The sequence below is a fragment of the Calonectris borealis genome, chromosome Z (assembly GCF_964195595.1).
Source record: "Calonectris borealis chromosome Z, bCalBor7.hap1.2, whole genome shotgun sequence".
NCBI classification, from domain to species: Eukaryota; Metazoa; Chordata; class Aves; order Procellariiformes; family Procellariidae; genus Calonectris; species Calonectris borealis.
In genome coordinates, this window is record NC_134352.1 from 1,767,913 (window position 1) to 1,788,848 (window position 20,936).

A 20,936-nucleotide genomic window follows, 5' to 3' on the forward strand; every position below is an offset into this window, starting at 1 on the left:
GACATTTGCTTCTTTCTGCTCTCTTTCTGCAAATTCTTTCCTCTAAGCAGCCATATGAGAAGGATTGCATGTGTTTCTGTCTATCTGTGCAAATGGAGTTTGAGGTTTGGAATTTGGGAGAAGAGAGGAGTCAAACAATTTGTGTCGAAAACTATGGCTGTCTAGGTAGGGATGCTTCGTCCGCTCCGTCACCTGCCTTCCTGTCAGCAATGGCAAACTAATCTCAGCTGAGTAGCTTCACTACGGCAGCTGTACCAGTCTCTTGAATAAAGCTGCACTTTTATTTCCCAGGGGAGTTTGCTGATTAGGGCAAGACAGTCAGAAGACAAGTGAAGAAGCAGCAGGACAGGAAGGGAGTAATTTGATATGTATCTCTGTGGAAACAATATTTGAGAGGAAGGTTGTGGTAGCATCTGAAGGGCAGAGGCTTTGGGGGGGCTGTGGCTAGGTGCAATGATCAATGAAAAGCATGAAGGGAGCCCTTGCTAGCTGGAGGTTAAATTGAAGAAGATTAAGGCCAACTTTATCTAGATGAGATTTGGGAAAAGCAAAAGTTTGGGAAGCCAAAGGAACTCAGTAAAAGATAGGAGACTTGACCTTGGGGCTTCTTTGGGAAGACCAGAAAAGGTTTTATATGTGTGTAAGCCACACAGATAGATATATATGAATATAGGGCAAGAGTGCCCAGTCTGTTAGTTAGAAAAGGAGGTGGGAAGATCTAGTAGAACCTGTTAATTTAAAAATGAAGGAACCTGTAAAATGACTGATGCTGGTGGAAGCATCGTTTGGCTCTTTGCTTCTGGTACTGGAGACACAAATCTACCATCAGCTACATACCTATTTATCTCAGCTGTGAGTTCTTAACAGGTAAGGTAGCAATTCCACGAATACACAAGGATTTTAGGTTAAATGTTAAAGGTTTTCTTTAAAGTCTTTATATAAAAAATTATAAATAGCTGACCTAAGTAGTGACAATAAGAGAATATGAATATCTAGATATTCAATTATGCTTATTGTTAGAATCAGATGTTATATCTATAAAAAAGGCAATTGCAAGGAAAAACAAGGCAAATTTAAGGTAGAAAGCACAGAATAGGAAAGAGGGAAAATATCCAGTCAGTTAGGTTTTTTTTTTCATTCTGGAGTAATTTCTAAAGAAAACTGTAGGAAACTTCACCATAAAATATATTAAAACTTATTGAAAAAAACTGTAAGTTTATGGTGCTGTCTGTAACGTATGCTGAATTATCAGGGAGCTAGATGACCTGGTTAGTCTCTTCTGTTTTTATATTTTACCATTTTATCTTCCGTTTTTCCCAGCTCAAACCTGGTTTTCCCTGATGTCTTTTGAAAATGCAAATGAAAACAGTGCCTGGGAAAAAAAACTACACAAACCTTGAAGCTGTAGAATGCTGTATAGGTGTATGAAAAGCGGAGTGTTTGTTTTCAGAGAGTGAATTGTTTAGGGACAGATACACTCTGGGTAAATGAAATCCTATGTTTGTGCAAATACTGGGTATTTCATAGAAACGTAAAAGCTCTTTAAACCTTGGCCGTGTGTACCACCAGTAGGTTCAGGTGGACTGAAGATCTATAAGTTTATGCTTAGAAGATAATCTTTAACAGTGCTTGACAGCACTCAATTATTTAAAACTTTTTGGTTTTAATTTCACATGAGATACATTAAATTAGGAATATCTGCACCTGTGTTGTTGTCCTGGTTTCAGATGGGATAGAGTTAATTTTCTTCCTAGTGCTGTGTTTTGGATTTAATATGAGAAGAATGTTGATAACACACCGATGTTTTAGTTGTTGCTAAGTAGTGTTTATATAGTCAAGGACTTTCAGCTTCCCATGCTCTGCCAGGTACACAAGAAGCTGGGAGGGAGCATAGCCAGGACAGCTGGCCCAGCTGGCCAACGGGGTATTCCATACCATATGACGTCATACTCAGTATATAAATAGGAGGCGTGGTCCAGGAAGTAACGATCACTGCTTGGGTATCAGTCAGCGGGTGGTGAGCAATTGCATTGTGCATCACTCATTTTGTATATTCTACCTTTCCGCCTCCCCCCCTTCCTTTTCTGTTCTGTTAAAATGTCTTTATCTCTTTTTTTCTGATTCTTTCCCCCATCCCACTGGGGGGGGGCAGGGAGTGAGCAAGTGGCTGCTTGGTGTTTGGCTGCCTGCCAGGTGAAACCACAACAGTTGTTTACCAGCTTTATGCTAGGAGATAGATTTTTAAAATACCATATTTTTTGGTTTTATTCTCATATTCCTTCGAAACACAGACTCACAGAATCGCAGAATGGTTGAGGTTGGAAGGGACCTTTGAAGGTCATCTGGTCCAATAGCCTCTGCGCAAGCAGGGCCATGTACGGCCAGTTGCCCAGGATCATGTCCAGACAGCTTTTGAGTATCTCCCAAGAATGGAGACTCCACAGCCTTTCTGGACCTGTTCCAGTGCTCAGTCACCCTCACAGGAAGAAAGTGTTTTCTGATGTTCAGAGGGAACCTCCTGTGTTTCCATCTGTGTCCATTGCCTCTTGTCATGTCACTGGGCACCACTGAGAAGAGCCTGGCTCTGTCCTCTTTGCACCCTCCCTTCAGGTATCTATATACATTAATGAGATCCACCGCCGAGCCTTCTCTTCCCCTAGGCTAAACAGTTGCAGTACTCTCAGCCTTTGCTGATACGTAAGATGCTCCAGGCCTTTAATCATCTTCATAGCCCTTTGTTGGACACTCTCCAGTATGTCCATGTCTCTCTTGTACTGAGTAGCCCAGAACTGGACACAAAACTCCAGGTGTGGCCTCACCAGTGCTGAGTAGAGGGGACGAACACCTCCCTTGACTTGCTGGCAATACTTGGTCTAACACAGCCCAGGATACCATTAGCCTTCTTTGCAGCAAGGGCACATTGCTGGCTCATGTTCAACTTGGACTTCCAGGTCCCTTTCTGCAAAGCTGCCTTCCAGCTGGATGGCCCCCAGTGTAGACTGGTGCCTGGGGTTGTTCCTCCCCAGGTGCAGGAGTTTTCACTTCTCCTTGCTGAACTTTTGTGTGCCCATTTTTCCAGCCTGTTGAGGTCCCTCTGCATGGCAGCATGACCCTCTGGTATATCAGCCACTCCTCCCATTTGGTGTCATCTGCAAACTTGCTGAGGGTACACTCTCATCGAGACCATTAATGAAGATGTTAAACGGAACCGGCCCAGTACTGACTTCTGAGATAGATCACTAGTTACTAGCCTCCAACTAGACTTTGTGCCACTGATCACCACGCTCCGGGCCTGGCTATTCAGCCAGTTTTCAATCTACTTCATTGTCTGCTTATCCAGCTCATACATCAAGAGCTTGTCTACAGCTTGTCCCATAACAGTATCTTATGGGAGTGTCAAAGGCCTTACTGAAGTCCAGGTAGACAATATCCACTGCTCTCTCCTCATCTACCAGGCCAATCATTTCTTCATAGAAGTTTATCAGGTTGGTCAAGGATGACTTCCCTTTGGTGAAGCCATGCTGAGTACTCCTGATGAATTTTTTGTCCATAATGTGCTTGGATTAGCTGCTCCATCACCTTCCCAGGGATTGAGATGAGGTCGACTGGCCTGTGATTCCCTGAGTTCTCCTTCTTGCCCTTCTTGATGATAGGAGTGACATTTGCTTTCCTCGAATCTTTCCCCCAACTTCTCCCAGTCGCCATGATTGATCAAAGATTATTGAGAGTGGCTTTGCAATGACATCTGCCAGCTCCCTCAGCACTTGTGGGTGCATCCCATCAGGGCCCGTGGACTTATGTACGTCCAGTTTGCTTAAGTATTTCCAGACCTGATCCTCTTCCACCAAGGGTACATCTTCCTTGTTCCAACCTTACCCCCTGGTCTCTGGGACCTGGGATTCCTGAAGGCTGGTCTTGTTACTAAAGACTGAGGCAAAGAAGGCATTCAACACCTCAGGCTTTTCCATGCCTGTGTAACCAGGTCCCCCATCTCAGTGAGCAATGGGCCCACATTTTCCCTAGTCTTCCATTTGTCACCTGTATACTTGTAGAAGCTCTTCTTGTTGTCTTTGACATCCCTGGCCAGATTTAGTTGCATTTGGGCTTTAGCTTTCCTAACTTCGTCTCTGAATGCTCAGACTTTGTTTCTGTGTTCCTGCCAGGTTACCCGTCCTTGCTTCCACTCTCTGTAGGCTTCATTTTGTGTTTGAGTTTGGCTAGGAGCTCCTTGCTTATCCAGGCAGACCTCCTGGCATTTTTTTTCAACTCTCTTGAGCATGGAGGAGGTTGAATATTAACCAGCTTTCTTGGGCCGCATTTCCATCAAGGGTCTTATCCCATGGGACTCTTCCAAGCAGATCTTTGAAGAGGCGAAAGTCTGCTCTCCTGAAGTCCAGGGCTGTGAGCTTGCTTTTCACCCTCCTCCCTGCCCTCAGGATTCTGAAGTCCACCACCTCATGGTCACTGCAGCCAAGGCCACCTTTGACCTTCACATTCCCAACAAGCCGCTTCTTTTTAGTGAGTATGAGATCCAGCAGAGCACCTCTTCTCTTTGGCTCCTCTATCACTTGGAGGAGAAAGTTATCATCAGTGCACTCCAGGAACCTCCTGGATTGCTTGAAACGCTGATGAAAGTGATATCTACCCCAGATATTGGTTTGTCCTTGTCAAAACTGGGGCAATATTCCCATTACTCCAGGATTTATGAGCGAGCTTTGTACCAGCCTTTCTTAAGGAGCTTCACTTTTTCCTGTCACCATTATTTTGCTTATAATAACTGTATTAATTAACTGTCTTTTTATTCTTATCATATTGGCATTTCCAAATAAGTAAAAACTATAAAAATACATTAGTGTGCAATTCATATAATTTATTGAACAAAGAATAGAAATTCATTTCTACACAGCTGTTCTAACGTTATCTGTTCTCCCTAGGAATAGGTGACTGCACAATCAGTATAAAAATGAATTAATGACAAAAGAAACTATATTTTACACATTATATGTGTGTTTGTATAAAATATGAATACAATGGGACGTGGATTTCATCATGTTATATAAAAGGAGCTGTGTATAACCTGAATTTGGCTTTATCATAACATTAGTATTCCCCTACATCTTGTTGAGGGGTTTTTTATGCTTCATATGGATATATCAGAAGGTGTTGTAGGCTGCTGACTTTTCTACAGAATTAATCTTAACTTTGATCCCTTTTATCATACTGTGCAGGAGTTCTGAAGAAAGCTAGTGGGGAGCTTTTAATAGGAGAAACTAGAGCAAATGAAACCAGTGTGCTTCCTGAACAGTTACTTCAGGTAGAAGAGGTGAGTATGAAAAGAGTCTTACACTTTGTAGGGGATTTTCTTTTGTCTGTGTCTCCGGTGTAGTCTGTCACCATGTTCATTATAAACACCTATTCCCATAGTTTCATTATTTAGCTACTGCAATTAATTTTAGGTGCAAAGTCTCAGTTAAAATGGAATAAAATCTTACAGTATTCATGAAGAAGTAGTTGTTCTTTAACATTTAGTAACAGAACGGATTTAACCTCATAACAAAACAATAAAAAAATGCTAAAATGTGATAGCCTTCTTGAGTATTAAATATTTTCTCAAATACAGCAGAATCTTAAAAAAATCTGTCAAGTTCTTAGCATTTGATCATATGATGCTGGGATGTATTGGGATAAGCATTCACACGATGTCTGGTTTCTCTGATGCCAACAAACTACTGTGTAGTAAGCACTGTGCTTTGTAGAATGTATGTACAAGGTTAAGTTTTATTCTGGCTTCCATTTACTACTAAACATATTTGTATTATTGAATTTATGGGACCTAAATGTTCTAATAAGTCTGATACTTTGCGATAGTGGAATTTAATTTCCTAATGCCTCAATTTTAATGCTCAAATGACTTTTTTAAATGTACTTTGAATTGGTTTGAGAGACTAATGTTCCTATATTTTATAGATTACAAACAAAAATATTTTGAGAAGATTGAGCTTTACTTGAACAAGATTAAAAAAAAAAAACAACAGGGATTGCAAAAATGCGTGTCCGTGGGGGGCTGCCTCTGTGCTCACTGGAGTTGGGTGTTGGGAATGGGGAAGGGGAAAGGAAGGAGGAGGCAACTTCTAAATTGGAGTAAGCTGGAAGGGCTCCACTTCATAGCCCTTCATTGAATTCCAATTTAGTATTATAGCTGCAACTTGTTAGGAATCCTTCTTTTCTTTTCTCCTACTTGCCCTCATAGTGGGGATCTTTACTGTACATCTTACGTCATTAAAATATTTCTCTTACAGTGGTGCAATTCTCAGTTGGCCACTTCTGGAAAGGTTTAAGTCTGCTGTATGTCATATGAGCAATGCAAAGCAAGATTAGTGGAAAAGTAATGATGTCCTACTGTGTCTACTTCTCGCAACTGTTATGCTTCAGATAACTTCAGAAGTCTCTGTTTACAGAAGGCAGGGAACTGATGTAAACCATAGTAAAAGCCAGCATTGGCTAAAAACAAGAAATTTCTATTTAAACATTTCAATCTTTGCTAAATCCAGCTCTAGAGAAGTGAAATCCAGTGTGGCAGTGTTAAAACCGGCTTCTCTAAATGTTTTCCATTAATATTCATGGTTAGTAGCTTCCAGTTGTTACCTTGCAGTGAAAATTATTATGGGGTATCCATTGCTGGATTACTTGTTAAACTATTGAAAATGGTTATAAATGTATTTGACTTTGTTAAATAGGTTCTGTTAAAGATTATGAGTAATGTAAAGATGAAGCATGGCTTTTAAAAAGCAGTTTTGTTTAACCAGGGTATTTTATAAATTTGATAGCAAATCTAATATTGTTATGCGTATTCATTTTTGTTGAGTGTATATACTGCTTTTAATATGATTTCAAGGCTAGCAGACTATATTTTAAGTTATTAAAATGAACTTCAAAAGGTGATGATGTCCTTTAATTTAGTTATGGATGTTTGTATAAGTTTCAGACAATAACAACACTCACTAATGAATTTGGATTGATTTAATATAAATATGTATTTCAGCCTATTTTACTGAATTTTGGCTGGAGAAATGCATTTAAAGACCTGTCGTCTTCTGTGGCTCACTGTATAACAATAGCAATCGAGGATTTTTCGACTAAAATTCTTCAACATGCGCAGAAAGAAGAGTTTTCAGCTGCAGGCTATGCAATGAGTCTTGTAAACAACCAGCAAATGAGGGAGTCCTGCGGAGCAGTCCAACAGGAGGAGCAACCAAAACGAATTGCTAAGGCAGGTATCAAAAGATCTAAAGTTTGAGGGGAGACAGAATGCCAAGGCTGTTTGCCATCTACACTTTGAAGTACTTACAGTACCATTAATATTCTATATCTTATATAAATGGAATTAAGAAGAAAGTGAGAGGCATTACAATATGAGGCTGAACAGAGCTTTATACAATAGCCCATAGTCTATACTTGAAAGAATTAACTTTTAAACTTTGCTGGCATTATTTTTTTCATCCAAAAGGTTCTAAAATATTCTGATTAGTATCTGCTCTGTTACCAAGCAGTTCGATGGGAAAATGCGGGAAGCTTTGAAGCGTAGCTATAAAGAGATTTCCTGTATTCATATCCTTAGACATGCCATTTAACTAATCAGCGTAACCAATAATACAGCCAAATTAGAGTTCTTTGATTTGGCTGAAAGGTCACTTATGACGATTAATTAAATTGTTTTTCTAAAGGAATATGTGTTTGAAAGTTTTTTTTTATTTAGTAAGCTTTGCAGCTGTTCTAGCAAATTTGGAATGCTGTTAATGAATGTTTGCTTGAAATAACACATAAGCTTTTGGGAGATCATTTTAGGGAGATCAATGTATGAATTTACTGAGAGATGACAAGTTTGTTTTCAAATTCAGTATAAAGAAATGTATTTGTATGTTTTTCAAAATAAATTAATTTAGAAAATGATCTTTGATTACAAGGAATTAACCTTATGCTTTGAATATACATCTAATGAAATCATAAACAAAATGAAGGCATTACTAGCATAAGATGGTTTTACCAAAAAAAAATTATGCAGCTTTAAAGCAAGAAGGAATGAAATAATAGTAGATAAACTTTCCTGCCTTGTATAACAGAATGAAATGTTTGTAAAGCTGATTTAATATATTTATGTTTTGTGCCAATTTCATTATTCAAGAATCTGACCCTAGTGTGTATAAATTAAATAGTGCCGTCAGAATACAAATAACTTGATGCCACGTTTATTTCTCTCAGTTTTGTTCTGACATCATGGAAGAACTTGACACATTGCTTCCATTGGCTCTGGCATGCAGAGATGATTCTCTTCAGGAAATTAGAGCAAACTTTGTAGAGGCCTGCAGCAAAGTGGCAACAGCTGTCCTGGCAAGACTAGAGGAGAAAAGCAAAGATGTTCCCTCCAAGGCTCCCCTGCAAGACTTGTACGCTGCCCTTTCCACAGCGATATATGTCTGTCAGCATTTTGCAATGTATAGCAATTTAATGAGAGAAACAAGCAAAAAGTGAGTCCCTTTTACTTACAATGGTTTAATTCCAACATAAATAATATAGGACCTCATGCCATATTGGTGATACAGTATGGTGGTAGTTTTCCAAATTGCATCATATTTTTTAGCACATGCACTGTGTGCTATTTATGGAAAGACCTGAACCAAGGCTATTGATAATCCAAAGCAGCCATTACAAAACAAATTATTTATGTTTAAGATCTGCATTTGATTTGCAGATCAATATTTTTTATTTATTAAGCTTGAGTAAATAGGATTGTCCAGTGAACTGAATGTACTCTGCTCTCATATAAATAGAGGGCTAAGGCCTTAATTTCCTTTTCTGACCTTTGCAATAGCTGAATTTTCATAAAATCTGATTTAGCACATAGCAATCTTAGAGGACAGTATAAATATACATTCCTGCGCTTTTTCCTTACGCCATCTATACTCAGAAATGTGAACAAATACATTCAGTGCAGTTTTAGAATTTATTTTTCATTGCATGCAGAATAAAAATTAGAGAAGATATGAAGTAGTAGTGTAAAGTCTAAGGCAGTGTTTGAGCTGGGGGGCAATATAACTACATTTGCTGTGCTTTTAGGAGATTTTGACTTAAGATACTACGGGTCTCTTTATTGGTCCATGTGTTTCTGGCCATATGTAATTTAAAAGTAGAAACAGGGCCTTTTGGGAGAGACACCTGAACTAGCACAATTTTCAAGGAATGTGTGATTTCTAAGGGATTGTATGCACTGTTGAGCTACTTTCCCTCTGATGTTTTACTCTCTCCTGCATGAAGTGTATCTTTGTGAATGGGAAGTGTGAGCCAAAATATTGCTCAATAATTCTACTTATGTGTATTATGAAAGAGTTTTAGTACATACCTACCAAAAATAATCTCTGGACTCTGTATTTATGTTTTCTTTATCACACTCAGTGCTGATGCAATTATGCTTCAACCCAGAATCTCCCACTAACTGAATGACTAATGTACCTTTATCTCAGAAAATAGGATGAAGTAATACATTTCTCAGTGACTTGGTTAAATGAGAATTTATAGATGAGCAGATATATTTAAAGAACTTGTGAAACAAAGACCAGGTATTTTTCAAAAGTGAATGCTAGGTTCAGACTCCAGGACAGAGAGGAAATGAATGATTGATACCTAATAACCAAAACCATTTGCAGTACTGGGGATTGTTACCTCCTACTGCACAGCCTTTCAATCTTTCCCTCTTTGATCATTCTCTCTGAACAGACCCCTGTTCCTAGTGCCTGTCCAACAATATCAGGAATTCATCAACGTTCTCCAGTTTCAAGTTACGAACTACTGCGTCAGAGTTTGTGCTACAAGCATTTTACAGGATGCTGAGAGCCACCACTGGGATGACTACAAAGCTTTTTATGAGGTGTGAGGTTAAGTTTACTGTGCCTCCCTTTTGCAAAATGTGTTTTACTGGTTGCCAGCTCTCTGACTAATTAGAAGCATAAGAACAGCATTATTTTTACATAAAAATTATTGGAATTTACTATTTTGAAATATCTATTATTGCAGGCAAATGTCTCTGTAGAAATGATGTAGGAAAACATAGTCATTTAAAGATGAGATAAATCTTTACCATGGAGCGTTTGTGTCATTTGCTTAATAAAATATTGTGTGTCAAGTTCAAGACACTTATATAAAACTCAGTAAAGAAGACACCGTCACTTTAACTCTTCTTCCTATAGAAAGTGTGACATATGAAAATATAAGTCAGCTATTTTTCTCCTGGAAATTTTTAATCTGATTCTTTGATTTTTATTTTCAATTCGTTCACCTTCTTACCTTTTGTGAGTGAAGGATGTAACAATGAAAGATGGTCAATATAGTTACCTTCAGCATTCAACAATATATGTCTGAAATAACTAGTGTCATTTCACCTGCATTTTGAAGTCACAGGTCTGCTCTTAAACTGTAATTCTTATGATTCTGTGAAAAAAACCCTAAGGATCAAGTGAATTATTGTAATTTATTGGGGTTTTTTCTTTATCCCAGATGAAGATAGACTGATTTATACTGTTTGAAATTATTTTCACCTAATTTCAGCTTGAAGTGAAAGTATTACATGTTTTTTATCAATAATAACTGAGATCTTCTGGAGACAAAGTCCTGCCCTTCCTTATATCATTTGCTGTGTGAGAGAATTAGGGTGTTTTTGTTAAGCATTTTCTAGAATTCTTACATGAGAGAAAACTCTGTGTGGTACATAGGGTTTGATACATATATTCTACAGGTGTAATATAAAAAGCTGCTGAGTCAGTGACAAAAATTTGTACTGGACAGGTGATGCAGACCTTAATATGAGTAATCTGTCAAAAAGCCCATCCCTCAAAGACAAGTAAATAAGTGTTTTGTTTGAATGTGAGCCCAGATGTCCTGGCTTGATAAGAAGGTAAGAAATATAGTGGCTTTTGGCAGCTGATAAATCATTATATGATCTTCACTGTCGGTAGTCCATATGGTGATGTGTCCTGTTTATTAGTAACCCAATAACTATTCACCATGGAGGAAACCTATTTGTGAGGAATAGCTGTCTCTCAAGAAGAAAGAGTATGGATTAGCTAAACAATTTGATCATTACTGATCAGAACTGATGTGTGTAGGAAGGGCTGAAGAAAGCTGGTATCTCAGCTCTACGCTTGAGTGGGAAGTACGTCATTTTACATCATCACTCTGCTCTTTTTACCGGGCCATGGGCCATGGTCCAAGGATGGATCATGATCTACTCAGAGTGCCTTAATAGTGGTAACTGGAACTAAAAGAAAAGCCAGAAGACCAATTATGATTAGAGGGTAAACACAGATTATACTCATTGTGAGATCACAGAAAGTTTTGAATATCTTTTAGGAAAGTTAAGCAGAGATTTTGTGAGACACAAGTAGTGAATTTGTGGTGATGTGAGATCTGAGCTGAGCTCTAAGAGCGCACTTCCCATTCAGCGCTTGGAGTCCAAACTCTCTGGGTTCAGGATCTCGCTAGTCGAGGGCACTGAACACCCACTGTGCCAGCGCTCCAGATTGCCTTTTCGAACGGGGCTTTTAGTGTAGCAGACATCTGCTGTAGCTTCGGGAACTTATGTTTTCTAATAGTCAAAGAATAAAGAATTGTCTGTTCAAGGATAATATTGAGTGGCTTATGTAATAAAGCGCAGCTGCTTGTTTCCTGATATATAAGCTAAATAAAAGCTCACATCTGTTTGCGTTATACGAAGCCTGCAAAAATAGCAGATGTTTACAAGTAGAATTGTCTAGAAATGGCAACAAATGGAAAAACAGGTCCGAAAAGGGGAATGAATCTCATTTAAATCTTCAGTGAAGCTGTTGCTTCTGCAGTGGAGGTACAATGTTAGAAAAGGGGTATTATTCAATTTACTGCTTTAAATTAAATAAAGCAGAGAAAATGAAGCAATTTATGTTTATAGTTACGTAGTTAAAAAGTAAAACTCGCCAACATTCAGTTACTTAAAAAAATAAATACCCTACTTTAGAAAGTCAATTTAGAATTATATTTCTGGTTGTTAAGTCTGCATGGTTTTTGAAAATTTTAAATTTATTTTTGTAAATTAAAGATACAACCAAAATAAATTAGCTTCCGTTAGGCATTCAAATTAATTATTTTTTTCCTGGTAAGTTTATTCTGTAACAGTTGAAATGTTTTTGCAAAGAAAGGGAAATGTTAATAAAATGTCTGTAGGGTAGGGTTAGGGGTTTATTTCTGGATAAGTCATGGTAATATATCTAAGAAACTCAGACTTACAGAAATGTATTAACGTTTGAGTTATGCAAAGTAATGAAGTTATGTTATGAGTTGAGTTATGAAGTAAACTCTTACTTTCTTATGATGATGTTTTAGTGTATCATGGAATAATATTGTAATTTTATTTCATACAAGAAAAATAGGAAAATATTTTAATATGTCCATTATTTTATTATATGCATTTTTGGTCAATATATTTTACCTGTGTGGAAACACTTGTCAAGTGCTTGATTGTTCAAAATACCAGAGTGATTGTTTTTGGTTTGCCTGTTGAAATATGCTTAAAACAGTTCTAAGATGTCCATGGTGGTATGTACAAAGAAAATTAGGCATATAATTTTCTTTTGAAACTTATCTGTATTACATTTTTCTCTTCTGCATTAGTGAAACTTGGAAAATTGGACGTCTTGATAATTTGTTTTTTTAAATAAGATTTTAAAGATGGCTATGCCAATCATAAATTTAATGACTAGAGCAGTGGTCACAAGTTTGGTACTATTGTTCTTTGTCATAATTTACCACTTTTTAATATAAAATATACTTCAAGTATTATGGCAGAGAAATACTGAATAATGACAACTTCCAATAATCTGCTAATGTGGTGCGTTAAAAAGAAGGCAGATTATTTTGGCTTATTATTATTAGAGAATGCCTCTTACAGTGTTTTAAAAATCATGGGGTTGTTTTATATTTCTGATAATGCTAAAATGTCAACAAATTCTTAAAATATTTCTCAACTCCATTTGAAGTTGTGGGAAGTGAAGATTCAAGTCTTTGTTCTGATACAGCTTCATCATAATGCTATTTTCTGAATAGGTATTAGTTGAAATACTTAAATGTGAGTTGAAATATGTACTTCTTAGAGATATTATGCATTAACCACTGTGATTTTGACTCCTCTTTATTTATCTCTCTGTCTTATTGGGGTGGTTCTGTACAGGCAATGAAATATTAATACCAATGCTGATTCCTTCCCAGAAAATGTTTCGTTTCAATGAGTTACCATTGTAAGATGCAAAAAAAAGTCTTACTAAAAACTTCTGGACGTCTCTTATTATCAGCTTAATTGTTCAGTTGTTATTTTTTTCTGCTCTTATTGCATATCCATTATATATAACCAAAGTTTCATAATCGTGGTTATGTATGGCAATTATGAATCTGGGGGAATACATATGCTTAAGTAATATAAATAATGTTTTTTGGGGGGGACAAAGAAACTGTTATATTAAATGAATTAAATTATTTAATTAAACAGTGAGTACAGAACACTGTATATGTTTTTAAACTAGACTCACTGTATATGGTTTTAAACTAGACTTATTACACTATGGGTTTTGGGAATAGGTTAATTAAGGATATAAGAGGTCAAATGCTGTGGTTTGGTTTTGCGGCAGAACTCTAGTTTTGTAACTGAAATAAAACATGTGTTTCCTTGCTAATAAAGATGTTTCACATCTTGTCAAGGACCATTTTTTGGGCATCATGTGCCTGAAAACCTTCAGCTATTTCGTTTCAGATTGAATTAATTAGACTTACAAGAACTAAATTGACATTTTGGAAGGTGTGTTTTTATTATTTAATGTGTGGTGGTTTTGCCAGGGGGAAAGATGCGCATTCTCTGTCCAGATGTGGCATTACTTCTGCTGTGCTCTTCATCATGATCTATGGTCTATTCTACCTCCCAAAAGAGCCCAGGAGATTCTTACAGATGTACTAGAGCAATCCTTGGCTATGCTGTCCTCCAGATATTGTCAGGCCTGCCCCAGTTACAAGAGAACACCACAAATCAGGTAATGGTTGTATGTTTAATGCACACTTTTAATGGATGAAACAAGTAAATCTTAGTTTTCTATTACACACTGCTTTGATTCAAATTTAAATGTTAATGAACATAGCAGAGGGATAGACACAATTTATGTATTTTGATGTTCATTTTAATTCAATATATTTTGTCTATTTAAGTATATTTGGTAGTCATATGCTAAACTGGGCAGAATCAAAGACCTCTTTTGAACTCCTGGTGAAATTGTTCCATAAACTGCTTGATTGGTTTGAAAGCCTCATGTTGAACAATGCATTGAGGAGTGGTGGTGCAACCAAAAATGTGGGCAGAATTGCCAGCGTCAGGATTAGAAATCAAGCCATTGATTCATGAAGAAGACTCCATGTGTTCCAATAGAATTTGGGTTTTCATAGCGCTTTCCAAGTGAAAGAGCTACGAGGTCACATCAAAAGATTTGCCAGAATGAAGCCAGTGGTGCAGAAGAGGGGAGGAGGAAGAGGCTATTACTTCTCCTGTCATTTTAGGAAATACAAAGCTGGAAGTTCTTCTTGTTGGGATTCTTATGTTTTGCCAGAGAGGAGGGTCTCTTTAAGAAATACTAAAGCAGGTGTCCCCAGCCGGAAGCTTATTCTACCTCTGTCCTTTCTCTTTCTATCCAATGTTTTGTATGACTGAAGAAAATGGTGTATTTCTCATCCTGCCCCTTTGCTATATATCTTTCCTATATGAATATGTTCCTCTTTTTAGATTTTGAAGGGGATATAGTCCATAGTGGCCATGTAAGTTAAAAACTTAAGAGCTTGTCATTTGTAGGAGATGGGAGACACTCAGCAGAGATTATGTTCTGTGTGAGCTAAGAGTTCTGTGCTGTCATCATAAGTTTTATTATGAAAAGGAGCAGTGTCATGGAAGTTAAGTAACTTGCACAAGTTCACATTCTTGGAATAGGTGGGAAAAAACCCAAAGTTTTATTCTACATAGCAAAATACCTGTTGGTATGCTCTAATCCTGCACTAATTTACTATGATTAGGCCCTTCTATATCTTTAGGTACAGAGAGGTTTCCTGGAAACTTTCCTGGAAATGTCCTGGAAAAAAAATACTTTGAAATATGAAGAATATGTATTGATACAGTATTTCTTAAGTGTAGTATTAGTCAATTCTGTATGAGTTTGCTTCAGAATACTGAACAAGAAAGAACTTTTTACATTTTTTGTAGAGAAGCTGTTTTAATTAATAAGGTGATCCTTGAATTTGTCATTAAGTGAATTGAATTATCCAGTCATACACAAATGAAAAAAACAATTTTTAAATAATATCATTCAATATATTTTTATCACAGAAGCTTTACATAATTTTTTAATAATACTGTACTTTGGGGAGGAGTCTTTTCTCCCAATGGTTCTTAAAATGTTAAGGAGCTGATCTGTAATACAGACAAATGCTGTTCACGTGTGTTCGCCTAGATTTTCCAAAAATAACATGATCCTTAAAAATGCACATGATCACGTACGCATCCATTGGCTTTTAGGTACTTAGGTATGTTTTTCAGTCCAACTTCATGCCTGCTATATATTTTGTGTTATCCGTCTGTTTCCTATCTGTTGTATGTCAGCATAGTCTTGTGAGATTATGTTGTTGTAGTTTGGGTTCTTGCTATGGTTTAGGCCAATGACCCATGGCGCTCTGCCAGTCAACATCAACAGGCAACAGATTACTGACTCAGAAACATTCCACGTCATAATATGTGGCAGTTAAAGTAGGTATTTTATGTTGTCAGAGGAAAGCTCTACTTAACTGAAATTTACCACTATCCTGATGTCCTAAGAAATGTCATTTTCACTTTTTTCCCCCTGCAGAATTGATATTGCAGCAATTTTGATGTCCACTGAAGATATGCTCTGGTCAGTTTGCAGCTCTGTACAGGAGTTTCTGAATCCACATGAATTCAGAGATCTCAAGATCTATAAAATACATAGCCACTGCAATAGTTTGCTCTCTGTGCTGGCTATTTTAACTTCACCACTGAAGAATTTGTATGAGTGAGTATGAAAGAAACATTCAATTTGAGATAAAATTGGTTCTTGAACTTACATGGATAGACCTACAAGCTGAATAATTTTGTTGAAATACAAATGCAATGCATAGTGTTGACACATTTTGATGACTTTTGACTATTTCTTGATTTGATCTTGAACTTATCTTTATGATCTTACCTAAAGCCCAATTATATCTTCTGGGATTTTGTTAGCTTTGGATCATACTCCTGTACTGCACATTTTTTTGTCTGTTGATAACATAGACTATAGTGAATGTCTGGTTTGATTTTCTCTGTAAGATGAACACTAGAATTTCATTAGTAATTACTGTCCCAAATTTGTAATTTACTGTTCAGTTAGGAACATTTTGTTAGAAATACGTTCTTATCAGTCTACTATGGTACCAAAGCCTTTGGTAAGGTTTTCGAGGACTTAGTCACTCAAGCAATTGAAAAAATTTCTTCTTCTTACTAGTTCATATTTATCTACCTTCAGCTTCCAGATAAATTAGAATGTTCTGCTGCCATCCCATAATAATTCTGTAAGTACTGGAGTTTAAAGATAATTTACTGAAATGATCATCTGGTTACATGACCAGTATGCTTCAACAAATATTAAATATAGTTTAAAAGAGAAGGAGTATAGAATGCCCATCTTTATAAAATTATGTCTTCACAAGTCATAACTGTAAACAAAAGGACACGTTACTTGCACTGAAATTGGGTCTGAGTCTTTCAGTGCTTTTTCATGCTAAAAATTCTGCTGTAAATTTGGTGTAAGAGACAATACAAAGTGAGATCACAAATTAAAAAAACAACAACAACAAACCCAAAATTAAGAAAGTCAAATCCTATTCAACTGGCTTTTATTTTATTACTCTAACTAAGAATATTCTAGGTAATATTAGTGGTACAAAGAAGAGGGTGGAGACCTCCTGCATTTAAGTTTCTTTAACTAAATATTTTTTGTCATGTGTAGGCTCATTTTAATGTTTGTGGGCTCTGAGGAACATGCAAATGTGGATTGTAACTGGATGTTTGATCTTACACAATGCAGGCTCCTGAAAAAACAGCAATTAAGAAGGTGACTCATGAACAGATTAGGTAGTCCTGCTGTGGCAATAGTAATGGAGGCAGGAATGGAGATTGTGGTAACTGCTTTTACTCTCAATTTTGACATTTCACCTTTTCTTTACGAAAGCCGTTAGAATGATGGACTAAAATAAATATGTAGTATAGTCTGTTCCTTTTAGCTGTTCTAGTCTCCTCCACTAATCCATGTTGTTCAAAGATTTATCTATACCTGGAATGATAAAAAATGTGTGCTAACTTGAGAACTCACTGAGTTTCAGAACAAAGTGCCAGTGGAGAGAGTAAGGCAGCATATTTTGTATTTTATGTAAAATGCTACAAATTAACAACTTGGTCATATAGGTTTCATATTTAGGCATATAAATTTCAGTATCCTGATTTGATTCTCTAGAGATCAAAAACTTGACATGCACAGGATGTAGCAGCTCATTTAATTTACTACAAAGTACTCTGCAAATCATAACCAAAATCTGGCAGCTTTGTTTAAGAAGAATACAAAAAATATCATATTTTGTTATATAGTTACAAAAATAATATTAACACTAAAAAACATTGTTAGAGAGATGATGCATGTTTTCATGTAAGTAAAAAGGGATATTTTTAATGAACCTGTGTATTCAGAACTTTTCTTTCAAAAGCTGTAGACTCCATTATCAAAACAATTTTTTTATATTGTATGTTTCAGTACAGCCAATACTCATCAGGTAACCTAACCCAGTGTCCAGAATACAAAGAAAAAACAGATTTACCAAATTAGCTTCTTGAATGACTATATCCAGTTGGAAACACTTTCATATACTGAATTTTTTGTTGAATTCCTAGGTCCGTTATTCACTGAGTTGTGCATAGTTCATCATGTTAAGAATCTATCAATAGCAAATTTAGATGTTATGCATGATTTTAAAGGAATACTAATCCTTCATCAGTTCTCTTTACAATTACAGCTGTATAATCAAAATTTCCATCTGTTAGCTTGGCTCTGTATCTTTCAAAACTTTGGTAAAATTAACTGGAAGTGAAATAAAGATTTTTCTTTTAAATCTATCATGCTCTCTTTTGGTACTAGAAGATTTCCCTGCAGGGTCTAGGTTTAAATTAATCTTTAGACTGCTCAGGAAAGTTTTGTGTAATCATAAAAGTGGTGATGACAGAATATTGTTTTCCAGGAGTTGTCTAATAATAGGACTGGCTCATTTCCAACTTACTAGAGATGTGCTGTATTAACTATTGCTTCCAGGGAATTAAAGTTATTCAAGATTCTTTATTATGTTGTTGAAATGCAAAAAAATACTAGGGGTGCTGAAAAATTAATAATATCCTTAACTTCAAATATAGTGATTCTGGCATATGCTTTCACCTTCCTAATTTTGTGATCAAACGTTGTGCGTTCTGCTATCACTTAGAGTTTATTTTCTGTATGACAAGGCTACTTCACCTATGAATCTTGGGTCATCAGTTTTTAATAGTCACTCATTTTTCTGTGCTTCATTTTCCTCCACCCTTCTCTGGCCTTCCTGAAGTAACTTTAGCATAATAGAAATGTTAGTTGGAAAGGACTGCTGGAGGTCATCTAGCCCAACCTCCTGCTCAAAGAAGGACAATCACCAAGAGCAGTCGGACATGACTGTGTTAGCTGACCCATGTAAAACTCCAGGAACCGAGATTTTACAACCTCTCTGGGAAACCTGTTCCATGGCTGCGCTGCCTTAGTGCGAAGTATTGCCTAATATCTAGTGTGAACCTTCAGAGCTTCTGGCTATGGCTTGTTGTATCACACCAGCCCCCACTAAGAAAAGTTTGTCAATGTTGTCTTTGTAATTACTCTTTGGATAGTTGTAGGCTGCCATTGTTGACTCAACCCTTTAGCCACCTCTTCACCAGAGTAAATGAGCCTAGATCCCTCAACCTCTTGTCATAGATGATGCAGTCTAGTTTCCTCACATCCTCCTTGAGCTGTAGGTCCAACACCCGGACAAAATACTCTAGGTAAGGCTTAACTGTTGCCAAGTAGATGAAGCCAATCACTATCTTTAGTTTCTTTGCCATACTCTTCCTAATGCAACCCAGTGTGTGGTTTGCGTTGTTTCTGGTGAGAGTACACTGTTGCCTCGTATTCAACACCCTACTGGCCACAAACCCCAGGCTTGGGGTTGGGTAGGGTTGGTACCAGTCAGTCAGTTCCCAGCCTAGGTTATTATAACTCTGTGGCTGAAGCAAAAAGTTGCACTTTACCGCTTTGTGAGTTTCTGTTGGCCCAGTCATCCATGACTTGGCATTCTGCTGTTTGTTGTGTTAACTATTGTGCCTGCTTCCCCCAGTCTAGTGTCACCTGCAAATGTCCTAAATGTGTGTTCTGTCTGTCCGCTGTTGTCCAGGTTGTTGAGGAAGCTGTTGAACCACAGCAGTCTCCAGAATGTGCTCCCCAGAACTACCAAGTGTTGCTATTTTCTTGCTGCTGATCCAAACCTCTGAAAAAAGAGGATTTTCATCCCTCAGAATTTCCAGTCATCATAGTCTTACTCACTGACAAGGTTGTTGTCAGTTACTCAGTTCAAGTAGATGGGTTTTGTGCAGTGGATCTAACAGTTTCAATGCTGCTTGTGGGTTTCATAGGAGAATCCAGTGCTGTTCTTCATTCATTATTTTTTTACAGAATGAAATTATCCAGGAGAAGCAGGCTGGCAACTTGCAATACGACAGACCTATTTATGACTTCAGAGTAGAGACTGTCTTCTGCACCAGATCTATAGTTGTGCTTTTTTCTATATTCTTTAGTCTTTTGTACTGAGTAGGAGATGACAATCTTTCTGTCAGGGAAGACCATAAAGAGTAAGGTAGATACACCTTTTTATGATTTCATACTGTGAATTATTATACCTTACTTTCTCAACAAGAAATCAGGTAAATGACTTGAATGCTGAGAGAAGAATGTAGAGATTCTGTTGATAAAATTGCTGTCTATTGGGTAAAAATATCTGTCATTCAATTTTAAAAACTGAAAATATTTCTCTTAATTTTAATATATCAGAGTTATAATTCATGAAGTTGCTTTTTAGTCATGTTTATTCCTTATACAGAGCTAAATCCTTTGAAGTCTACAAGGAAATACCATTAGGATGCATCTTGTTGGCATCTCATTTTTTCACACCTGCACTGAGGCTTACAAGATCAATTCTCACCTTGTCATACTCTACTGAAGAATAAAACTACTGTAACTTGGAATCTTGCTGTGGTATTAAATACCTTCACAGATGCTATCCACTGCTTTGAGACTATAGGCAGCTGCTTTTACATAACTTGTAGTCAAAACAAATTTCCTACTAGCTATTATTATGCTTCTGTCAGAAGAGTAGTTGAATTAAACTGTCTGGCACAGAGTTGGGTTTTCCTGGCAAGAATTACATAGCCAGCAGTGGACACTGAGAAATGCTTGCACCAGAATTACTGTATTATCATTACACAATGATTTTTTATAGTATTTGAAGTTATTCTAATATTTAAACAATCTTTAAAGCCCTCAGATTATCTCCATCTCAGTTTAAAAATTTGTGTAGAGGTTTTGTTACAAGCCTCAGAGCCCAAAGGTCTGCCTGTGATTGTCCTTAGGAGACAGCTAAAAAACCATTCTTAACAAGCTGCTTTAGCCCAGAAGTCTCTCAAACAGTAGGCAAGATGTGGTCTTTTTTAATTAGATTACTACCCAAACTGTATCTAT

The 20,936-nt window shown here is 36.9% G+C and overlaps 1 protein-coding gene across 1 annotated transcript in view; it reads left to right on the top strand.

The window, feature by feature from the left end:
* KIAA0825 (KIAA0825 ortholog) overlaps window positions 1–20,936 on the top strand; it is a 261,914-nt gene that overhangs the window by 89,965 nt on the left and 151,013 nt on the right. The window contains exons 6-11 of the mRNA XM_075136551.1: window positions 5,229–5,323; window positions 7,043–7,270; window positions 8,260–8,525; window positions 9,772–9,922; window positions 13,909–14,099; window positions 15,951–16,133. Of these exons, the coding sequence (XP_074992652.1) occupies window positions 5,229–5,323; window positions 7,043–7,270; window positions 8,260–8,525; window positions 9,772–9,922; window positions 13,909–14,099; window positions 15,951–16,133 (1,114 nt within the window). The remainder of the gene's footprint in view (window positions 1–5,228; window positions 5,324–7,042; window positions 7,271–8,259; window positions 8,526–9,771; window positions 9,923–13,908; window positions 14,100–15,950; window positions 16,134–20,936) is intronic.